At 33.7% G+C, this 11,386-nt stretch overlaps 2 protein-coding genes across 2 annotated transcripts; one reads left to right on the forward strand and one right to left on the reverse strand.

The window, feature by feature from the left end:
• The first annotated feature begins 53 nt into the window (after window positions 1-53).
• On the forward strand, window positions 54-1,046 carry LOC114877777 (60S ribosomal protein L32). The gene is given in 5 exon segments (XM_029190772.2): window positions 54-163; window positions 401-513; window positions 592-684; window positions 686-745; window positions 852-1,046. Coding segments are annotated over 4 exon segments (405 nt in total). The 5' UTR covers window positions 54-163; window positions 401-420; the 3' UTR covers window positions 1,011-1,046.
• A 477-nt stretch (window positions 1,047-1,523) lies between these two features.
• On the reverse strand, window positions 1,524-10,128 carry LOC114877756 (sodium-independent sulfate anion transporter). The gene is made up of 11 exons (XM_029190738.2): window positions 9,559-10,128; window positions 4,488-4,666; window positions 4,055-4,308; window positions 3,777-3,978; window positions 3,472-3,692; window positions 3,229-3,400; window positions 2,962-3,129; window positions 2,710-2,871; window positions 2,465-2,605; window positions 2,229-2,374; window positions 1,524-2,153 (listed from the first exon to the last, which is right to left on the reverse strand). The coding sequence occupies exons 2-11, from the start codon at window positions 4,663-4,665 to the stop codon at window positions 1,797-1,799; spliced, it is 2,001 nt and encodes a 666-aa protein (XP_029046571.2). The 5' UTR covers window position 4,666; window positions 9,559-10,128; the 3' UTR covers window positions 1,524-1,796.
• Between the last annotated feature and the right edge of the window lie 1,258 nt (window positions 10,129-11,386).

Below are 11,386 nucleotides of genomic sequence, written 5' to 3' on the forward strand. Positions count from 1 at the left end.
TTAAAACAATATATAATCTTGTAAGAAAATTGCACATGACATTTTAATTCCAGTAGAGCCGCAAGTGTTAAGTTTAATCTTATCGCTAGATGGCAGTCTAAAGCAACAAATTGTTCATCCGGATTCAAAATAACCTCTTTTCTGTGGCGTGTAATAAGGAACGGTACGTGATGTTATAGAAAATCCAAAATATCTGGAAAAATCATTTATGTGATGCGAAATATATATACATTAACTTAATATAAATCAGTAAAAAGTGCTCAGGCATATTGTATTTTCTCAAAATAAGTTACTATCACAGGGATATGAATAAAACAATATGCGATTGAAAATGTGTAATGTTATTGAATTGGTTTCCGAGGTAAACATTAACTAATTTAGATTATGGTTTTTATTCCAGTTTTGTAATACCTTACAAAAATGGCTATCCGACCGGTATATAGGCCTACAATCGTTAAGAAGAGGACGAAGAAGTTTATTCGTCACCAGAGTGACCGATACAGTAAATTGAAGGTTCGATACTTGTAATATCGATTGTACCTATATGTTTTAAAGCATTGCTTATTTTTTAATGCAACGATTTATTTTTAGAGAAACTGGCGCAAACCGAAAGGTATTGACAACAGAGTTCGTAGGCGCTTTAAGGGACAATATTTGATGCCCAACATTGGTTATGGAAGTAACAAAAAAAACACGTCACATGCTACCTACTGGTTTCAGAAAAGTTTTGGTACATAACGTCAAGGTAAGAATCAATTTCTTATAGTATTTATTCCGTAATTAAAATTTATCAACATAAAACTACAGGCATGAATAAATAGTAGTGACATGTTCTTTTTTATGATTTGTAGGAATTAGAAGTTTTAATGATGCAAAATCGAAAATTCTGTGCTGAAATTGCACATGGTGTAAGCAGTAAAAAGCGTAAGAGCATTGTTGAGCGTGCTCAGCAACTTTCTATACGTGTAACTAATGCCAGTGCAAGATTACGTTCTCAGGAAAATGAATAAGATTATTTCTGATTTAATAAAAAAATGTTTAAACTGTTTCTCGTATTTTTCCTACCTTTAATCTTGCATTTATTCCTGATTGATATTATTAGTAAAACTATATTGGTTCCTCGTTTTACGCGGTTTTTTTTTGCAATTTTCGATTTTTACGCCGTCAAGTACACGCATGTAAGGCGGGTCACCGTGCTACAGGGGTAAGGATAAACCGCGATGTAATGGGGGTCGCCGTGCTACAGGGGTAAGGATAAACCGCGATGTAAGGGGGGTCACCGTGCTGCAGGGGTAAGGATAAACCGCGATGTAAGGGGGTCACCGTGCTACAGGGGTAAGGATAAACCGCGATGTAAGGGGGGTCACCGTGCTACAGGGGTAAGGATAAACCGCGAGTAATAATTTTTGAAGAGGTAATAAAATTTATTTTTGCACCATCATTTGTTGCATGTAGATAACGAGGATGAACGGTAATAAAGACCTACACTAGACTTTTTTTTAATATAATACATAAAAACGTGATTCATTAAAAATGTCTATACTGTAATGTATTTAATATAAATATTACATTAATTTTAATGCATTCTTAAATATAAAATGCGATGATGCCCGGTACGATTCGTTGAAAATTAATGGAAATATGTAATGAAAAAATAAGAAGTATCTGTGTTATACTTCTTCCTATAAAATCTATAATAAGAATGATGTTATTGAACAACCGGTTCTACTGTTAACGTAAAATAATGTGGTAATCCAATTCGTATTATGTAATTTAAGGTACATAAATAACGTATTCTATTTAATTTGTTTTAAGTATCCTCTGTCTTTTAGGAGATCGTCCAGCGCCTCCTGAGTATAGTATACGACAAAGTCAGTTGATGCAACCCCCTCAAATACTGTATAAACCGAAGGTTTTAAATTATAGAAAAACAATGGTTGCCCTCTTGACGCGAAATCTTTCGTTAAAGTTTCGATTACTGTGGCCGCAGTAAAATCGGCACCATAAATATGAGAACAATCGATTACAACGGGGGTTGCCACGTTCCCAGCTCGTTGACTGTATTTCGTTACCAAATTTCGGACATAATCTACCGATGGGAAAATTAAACATCGATCTGGTGTTAACATAAGATATTGAGTACCGTGTCGGGTCTAAAACATAGAAATTACATATTGTTTATTTTATATGCGATGTAACTAATCAATTGAAAAATAAAATATACTTACGGTAAGCTTTTCTACAGATATTTTCGGTCGAGCTGCATGGTACAGAATGAATAAGATATTTATTCCAATACCACATAAAATTCCAATTTCTAATTGTAACAATAAGCATGCAATAAACGTTCCTAATCCGGGAATTAAATCCGACTCTGAAAAAAGGTAAGAAAGTAAGGAAATTGTATTGATTTCTTTGAATTCGATATAAATTTCTTTCTTCTTGTTTTAAATCGGAAAATTACTTTTTGTTCTCCACATTGGCTTTACAACTTTAACTTCCACCATAAATATTACAGCAGCTATAATGATTGCTGCTAATGTAGCCTTTGGAATATAGCTGAAGTATGGTGTGAGAAAGAAAAGAGCTATTATTACCAAAGTACCTAAAATAAATCGTGAATAAAAATCTCTGGTTTTTGTAAGAAGGCAAAATTAGTAAAACAAAATTCCAACAAACTTCTGTTAAAAAATTAAATTATCGCAGTACCAGTATAAATCCCTCCCATTGGCGTTCTAACTCCAGATGCATTGTTTACTGCACTTCTACTAAGAGATCCTGAACTAGGAAAAGCCTGGACAAAAGAATTACCAATATTTGACATTCCAATTGCTATTAATTCTTGCGTAGCGTCAACTGATTTTCCAGTTGCTGAAATAAATACGAAATTCTTTTCTTTCATTACATATAATAAACATGTTTCGAACACGTTTTTATCGAAACGGGAAGTATAAAACTTACAAAAAGCTTTGCAAATAGCAATATCTTCCATTAATGAAATAAGTGGTAAAACGAGAATACCACTTCCCAAATTTGAAACCATATCAACAAAAGTTGCTGTTGTATTGTCATTTCTTGTATAACTAAAAGGTGGTAACTGTACTGCTGGCATACCTGCCGGTATGTATCCTGTGAAAGAATTATCGTATTAGATGATGACGAGTATTTAATTACATACTTTTGTATTTACTTAAATTCGGTAAAAAAATAATCGTAATCATTTCTTACCAACCAATTTGAAGGGGCTTTCTGTGCGGAAACTGTATCCTAAAAAGCCGCAAAGAATCACGAGAAGCGCATTTCGTGATGTACCAATTAACCAAATGAGTTTATTTATAGCATGATATTTTGAATTTTGCTGTTCTTTATCTTTAGGACCTATATTATATGATGCTAGAAGCTACGAAACGAAGAAACACATATTGAAATAGGTACGCTATAACATTATTTACAAATAAATAATGTATTCACCCTGAAAAGTAATAGAAATGCTATACAAGATGCTCCAAGTGTAGCATCCCAAGCTGAAGTTTCGTGTATACATCCAATAATGCTTTTCCACATTTCAAGGAATTGCGATCCCCTTGCAGGAACACCAAGGATATCTTTTATTTGTGAGGTGACAATTATTAAAGCTACCGCTGATGTAAACCCTGAACTAACCGGACCTGATACAAAATCAATTAAAAATCCTGCAACAAATATTATTAATATTAGGTATTATTCCAAAGTATTTAGTTGGGATTACGAGAGGGCAGTTAAATTTGTATATTTACCAAGACCAAATATACCCATTACTAATTCTATTACTCCAGCCAAAAAGCAAAGAAGAATAGCATGCTCCACCGGTGCATCAAGATGTGCTACTGTCTGGTAAGTAAGCAAAGAAATAATGGCAGTGGGCCCAAGTGGTACATCCTTACAGGACCCAAATATAATATAAATAAAGCAGCCTAAAATGCTACCATATAATCCATGCTGCAAAATATAATATTGCTTATTAAAAACCTAATCATCCTATCCTTTAACCTTTCCTAGATTTATAAATATTAACCTGGGGTGGTAGACCGGCTACATTAGCGTACGCTAATGATTGTGGAATCACAGTTAAACCTACGGTGACACCGGCAACGAGATCGCCGATTGCATCCTGTCCATTGTACCTTGGTAACCAGTTTAAAATTGGCAGTCTTTTGTAAACAGTTTTCTTTGTGCAAATCGACCTACATCGTCGCCTTACGAATCGCAATACTGTGTGTATAGAATTATCATTGTGGTGGATCTCATCATCCCCAGATTCTGTAACCACTGAGAAAAACAAAATTGTTTAGCCTGTTCTATTTGCTCGGTTAATCAAACTTCTAATTTTACATTTGATTGTAAACAAACTAATAGATCAATTGATGATACCTACTCAAGGAGAAAATGATGAAGTGTTTTATTTTAAGAGCATGCTATTGTGAAATCTACAAACGAGCGATACTTACGAATAAAATCTGATGAACCTTGTATTTCTTGGTGGTTTGCAAAAGAATTCCGTAGAATTTGAGAGTTATTCGAGTGATTAAGATTTAAACTATCCCCAGATCCGCTCAAAGCATGATTCACATATCCTTCCGATTGATTACCTTGATTCCCATCTCCCGTATCGTTTGATTTGTTCATTCTGAAAATTAAACATCCCAGATTAGTACCAATTATTAGAAACACATTTATCATTTGAATTTTTTAAATAAATCCAAGTTAAAAACTCATAAACATTTCTGTATTTTAAAAATTGTCACTAGAGGCGCCATTATAGAAAAAAAGAAGCGCCACCTGGTGTAAATTATCGGAACTAAAGGTTTGCATAACTTTTGCGCCCTCTGGAATGAAATCCGAAAGCTCATTTGGTGCACCAAACGGTAAATGGATCCACTTATACTTTGGCAATTTTTAAAAAAAAGGAGAAATACTAAGAACACTATCAGTTATATTTAAATGATACTGCTTAAAGATTACAATGATCTATTGATTTACGATCTTATTCATACACCTGTCTGACAATATTACATTGTAATAATAAATTTAATTAACAAATATTCAAGTCACGTTCCTTTAGGATTATTCTGACGGCAAAACAAACGATCTCTTCTTCGTTAACGTAATCAACGATAAGCATATTACGCTGATGTTAATTTCATAAGCAAATAACGAAGAAGTTTCTTTATTTAATAAACATACTATTTTCCTCTGTTAAGAAGACACCTGGGATCACTAAAATGATCGTGATTCATGAATAATGTGTATAACGTAATTGTTACACGAAATTTGCTCGTGTGAGGAAGATAATATCTTCCTTTCCTCGTGTTCCTCTTGTTAATCCTATTGCGAAACCCGACGTGTCATGTGAATAAGAATGCTTAATTAACGATAAATTTTATTTGTCAAGTGGATTATGATTTACGTAGTTACGCCTAATAGTTCGTTTGTTCAGCTTCTCGTTGATCATCGGTAACAAACGTATCGATAATACGGAGGCATCTAATCGACAATCATTAGATACATAACCTTCTTTACCGTAACCAATTGATACGGTAATTAAGCATAATTATGATGACTAAATACGTAGTCGCAAATAATACTGTTACGGTCAACGTATTAATCTGTCAACAAAAAGTCATCCATATTCATTGAAAAGAGTGATATGCATTTGTAATTTTTTCCAATGAAAGGTAGGATAAAAATTTGTTAAAAAAAAAAGATTAACGATTGTAAAAAAAATTTCAATAGATTTTTTTGACCCCCCTAAGTAGTCGTACCCCCTTAATAGGCGGACAGTAGCTAGTGATAATTTCAATGTCTGACTATACATGTTGTTTTCTACTCTCGCGGTCAACGTGTTAACACGCCACAGTAGAAATAGCCGCAATTAGTACGACATAGTATAATTAGATTACTAATAATAGACGTATTCTATAATAAGATTTATTCAGTTACCACGAATAATTGTAATAATTGTTTTCGATTAAGAAAATATTGTTAAGCAAATATTGAATGTATCGTTTGAAACTTATTAGATGATGTTCTCAAACACGTCAACATGCTGAATATAATAAACGGTAATATTTGTCTCGGGTTCAGTGATAACAACGTGTGACTTATCGTGATTGAGTATCTAGCTTACGAGACGATGTTAAACAATGATCCAACTATCGTTCCTGTATTAGTATATTAGATAAACAATGACGCAAGAAGAGACATACCAATTTCTCCAAAAGGAGAGATTCTTTTTCAAAATACTCCAAGTGTAAATTACTTGTGCAACGTTGTAATAATCTCATTTATAAAAAAAAAGGCGCTAAATCTTTATTCAAATACACAAGAAATCTGGCTAAATCAACGTTGGATATTCTTTATTTAAACTGGATGCAATACCTTCTTATCGTTTTCCTTTCGAAGAAAAGATATATCTGTACAAAGTAGTATTAAGAAAAAGCCGATTGCTGCGATTTCTTATTTATTTTTGGAGATTTCTTAAGAGCTATGCTGATTATAGTCATCTTAAGGATCCCAATTCGATTGATGTAATTTCTGCGTAAAAAGAATTTCAAAGTGGAAGCTAGTTTGATAAGTGGTATCGCACGATTGTCCCCGTCGAGCCGGTATGTTCGAGGGCACGCGTTCGTATGTACGTTTACTCAAGGCAACGACGGTAACAGTTCTATCGGCAATTAACATAAAGCATAATTTCTGGGTGAAGATTTAAATGAGACACGTCCCGAGCTATTCGAGTGTATCGCGGACAGATTTGCATGAAAAACAATGCTAATATAAACTCATGCGCGGCCACGCGATTCCAGCCGAGTACATATGGGAGAAGGTAATGGGAGAACCGCGTGACAACACGAGGTTGATTCAAAAGCACGTGAGTGCATAGAATCACCGGTTGCGTGAGCAAATCATGTGATATCAGCGTAGCAATGCAATTTTTTTTTTTTTTGTTTTATTTTTACGTACCTTCGATTTACGCTCCACCTACTTCGTAAACACGACCAGATATCATCTGGAGACAAAGTTGTGATTTCAACGAATAAACGGATTAAACGCTTGCAACATAAGTTGTTTCCTTGAAAATACGTTGCAATAACTTTGTTACACTTTTCTCTTATCTCGAGTACGTACAGTGGGTCACAAAATTATTCGTTTAAAACTGGACCAAATCACTTGAGGTTTCTCGAGAAGCTATACAAATTAATTTACTATGAAATCGGGACAGATATAGTAAAAGGCAATTTTTTAACCATTTTATATGAACGTACAATGAATATTTAAAATGTGTCTTTCGTAGACACTTAGAAGCTAAAAGTAATTAAAATTTCCGAAAATCCCGACTTTTCACAAGTTTTAATTACTTAGAACTTTCAAATGCGTTGACAAATTTTTAATAGACATGATTTAAATTTTCATTATAGGCTCAGGTAAAAAAGTTAAAAATTGTCTTTTACTATTTCTTTCCCGATTTCGGCAAATTGTAATTTTTTAAAACGACAAAAGCAGATTAGTAAATTAATTTGTATAGCTTCTCGAGAAACTTTAAACCAATTGGTCCAATTTTAAATGAAATCGTTCGTTCAATTCGTAATTAATTTTTATAGCTTCTCAAGAAACTTCAAGTCATTTGGTCCAATTTTACATGAGAATAATTTTCTGACCCACTGTACTTACACAAAGATATATAAAACTATCAAAGCCCTTGACAATTTCAATCGAGTGAAAATTAATTTTATTTTCTTATCGAACCCTATGAATATTGGGAAGCAATCAAGTAACAATTGAAAAATTTCAATTGAAAAATTTTGCCGAGTAATTATAATTACATCGTGCCGTATTACATCAAACAAAACACGATCCCGAGAAACATTGAAAGGAAAAAGGAAAACAAAAGAAACCGAACGTTCTAATTCTCATTAACTGGCGGAAAAAAAAATGTACCAGTGTCTTGATCAATAATAACCATTAATACGGTGGTGTTTTTCTTGCAAATGAAGTGCACTTTTATCGCGACGCTTCCTTTGATAGGAAGAAAAGATACAATAAGAGTTAATACGATCTATTCCGTGGCACGTGCGCCTTGACATGTTACTTAAAGGCTTAGCGCAAACGTTTAACTGCAGCTCTAAATACCGCAATAAAGATGCTCACGTGAAATTAGAGAAATGCATTCTATCTAAGATTAGTCACCTTGAACATTCCTCTGTTCGAGAAATTCACTGTGCTTGATAAGGAAGGATTAGAATTGCATTCGATCTTCTTTGGAAAATTTTCTTCCCTTACTTGGTGCACAAATACCAAGCCGCTGAAATTAATTGTAATAGATGAAAGAAAAGAAAATAGGATTCATCGAACAGTGTTGATTCCCTGTCGAGTACGAGGCAATAATTTTGAATTTAATAGCAATAAGAAGTGCATTGTGATACCGAGGCTATTGTAGGAAACGCGATAGATCATTAGGTCAGATAATACTCGTGCCTTTTGCAATCAGTTTCAATCAATGATCGTGCCGTTAAATTCTGAACTTGATTTGTCCGCGGATTGATTCGAACGAGTACGATCTAGATCGAGAAATTCTGACGCGAAAAATCATTTCTATCGTGAGAGTATAAAAAAAAAGTATAAATAGCGTTAGAGACTGAAATTCATTTGAAAATTGTAAACTGTACTTGGAAGAATAAACATTAATTTTACTTTACGTCCATACTAAAGTATCATGCTAATTTAACATATATCTATCGTATCGCATTACTCGCTCAAGTAATAAATTATTCGTATATACCGAGATCTACTGAAAATCGGGAAACTTGTAAATTATATCTTGAAAACTAATTAAAATCGTGTGTATACATTATAGCTTAATGAATTCGTCTTGAGAAGCACTATTACATGATCTGAAAAAAAAAATATATGGTTCCATTTAAAAAATAAAACTTGACCATCATATCTCTTAACTAAAACATAGACCCCCTTTTCCAATGCAATTTCCATATCAACAATTTTTTGTATCATTAATAATTACGGAATAAGAGCTTTGTATCAGTTTAAGTGAGACACCCTGTATAAAAGATTGTGATTACTTAATAAAAGTTTAATTTATTTCATGCATATCGAACCGTCCGCCGATGTTAACAAAATGTAAAGAACATTTCTAGAAAGATAGTTGTATCGAGAGTAATATCTGTTAATGATGATTGATTGAACTGATCGTGATACAGCATGTTCAATGATCGATACACCGTCGTTGGATTAATCTTGTTAAATAAGAATATTTGATAACATTTCAATATTTTTGTTAGAGAATCCCTCGAGTATCAAACGTAAATTCCTCGCTATAAAAACACGTGCTTAATCCAAATAAGGAATATAGAAGTAATAACTAGAGGAACCGGTTTGTTCATTACAATATCGTATGCACCTATGTAAAAATTGTAAATTAGAAATTTCGTTTCGACCCCCCAAAATTCTCTTAAAAGTATAAAATATAATTTTCCAAATAAGAAGAAAAAGAAGAATTAGACTCACCTAAAATCCTACGTTGTAGATCGGATCCGTTATACTCCAATTGCGACCGGGTTCTCAATCGTTCTTGAAAATTGATTTTTGGTCTCTTGACGAGAGTTACTTGTTCTTGCATCCGCGACACATCGTTTGCTCGATGAAATAAACCGGAAAAAAAAAAAATCAGCCAAATTTCATATAATACGAGGAATTGTTTATCGAAAGAAAAGTTTGCTTCTTCGCCAAGTGTCTTGCACGATAGTGGGTGGAAATTAACAGACGAATCAAGGCAGGTCTATACACAGGTGTAAAAACACGAAATTCAATCGGATTTCGAGAAGCCGACGAGGAAACTGAATCCACAGCAACACGCGACCGGCCATTTAAATGCGTCGTCGTTCTTCGACAGTTTCTGCCGCAACTTCTTCTCCCCTTCTCCTTTAGCCGCCTTCGAGACGGCGAACGTCACTGGAGAACAGTCCAATCGTAGTCATAAAGAATCTGCATCGGGATTTTCCTACTTTCTCGACGATTCTACATTCACGTGATACGAAATTTATTGATCATTTCAGATCCTGTCAGCTTTACCGACGACCTCTGCTCGAAGAAAGATCGTCGTCTGTGTCGATCGAGGATGATCCCTCTGTATGTGTTTCGATCTTCAGAGAACGCTCGAGCGTGACGAGAAATATAAACATAAGTGTTCGATCGAATCTAACAGTGAAATTCGTAAGATAGTCGATCGATCGATCGATCTTCTTGATGTTAACACCTTAACGATTCCAGATACTATCGGTTCGCTATTGAACGGTAACCGACAATTGAAATCAAGGTCTTCTTACATGTTCCAGATCGTTATTGCTTTTCATTGCCAGGCGGGTTGCAGTCGCTTTGGGGCTGATGCTCCTGGGACGTTCCCTATGCGAATGAAATAAATAAAATATTAGTAATATATTTAAAGGAATATCGCTTCCTAAAGAAAACTGATTTTTAAACTTTTGACAGAATGGAAAGGGTAACCCTTTGCACTCGTATTTGTATTTGAGAAGGCTGCCAATCAACTCGGATTTTTTATTTATTTTATTTTATTTTATAACTAAAAGAAAACATTGTAACAACGGTCCCTAGAATGAAATACTAATGTAAATATATGTATAATAATAAAATGTAGGATGGTGACTATACGGCGACATACGAGTGGAAAGGGTTAATAATCATAATAAAAAATATAAAAGAATAGTCTAAGTGCTTGAACAGCATTATGAAATATATCGATCACAATTACGATGTAAATATACGTATAATAATATAAAATGTAGGACAGCGACATACGAGTGGAAAGGGTTAATTAGGCGCGACGCTTGTATTTCAAATATTTTCTATTTTAAAAACGTAGATATATGTAAAAGTGATCTTTCTATTTATTTGTATTTCTTTACCATTACGAAAAGTATGAATATCTTTTAATCTAATAGTGTGATAGGAATGTCCGTGTTATCTTACCAGATATAATCACTCTAAGAGCAATAAACGATATACATTTTATCTGTCACTAATCCCTTAGTAAGATCGAGAGTACATCAAATTTCACGTGAGCTTGCGTAGTTCAGTTGTTTGTTGCGTTATTATTTATTGCGGCATTAATTCGGTTGAGAAATCTTTTCAAATGTTATCTGTAAAATTATTTTGAAAATACCGTTACAATCGTATAAATCAATGGTGATATCATTAATTTATTTTTTCGAGGAAATATTTTCTGGTATTATAACGCTTTTAATTTCTAACTATCACACGCGTAAAAGTTAAGAGATACAGGTGACCAATGTTTACCTCCAGCAATGATGAACTTGTT

This window comes from Osmia bicornis, chromosome 11 (assembly GCF_907164935.1).
Source record: "Osmia bicornis bicornis chromosome 11, iOsmBic2.1, whole genome shotgun sequence".
Classification (NCBI taxonomy): Eukaryota; Metazoa; Arthropoda; class Insecta; order Hymenoptera; family Megachilidae; genus Osmia; species Osmia bicornis.

What these genes read in the sequence shown, in the direction of transcription:
- LOC114877756 (XM_029190738.2), bottom strand. Translation starts at nt 4,665, where the DNA reads ATGAACAAATCAAACGATACGGGAGATGGGAATCAAGGTAATCAATCG. An exon ending in AGGTTCATCAGATTTTATTC is followed by an intron (nt 4,309 to 4,487) that starts GTAAGTATCGCT and finishes TGTTTTTCTCAG; the next exon opens with TGGTTACAGAATCTGGGGAT. An exon ending in TGCTATTTGCAAAGCTTTTT is followed by an intron (nt 2,872 to 2,961) that starts GTAAGTTTTATA and finishes TATTTATTTCAG; the next exon opens with CAACTGGAAAATCAGTTGAC.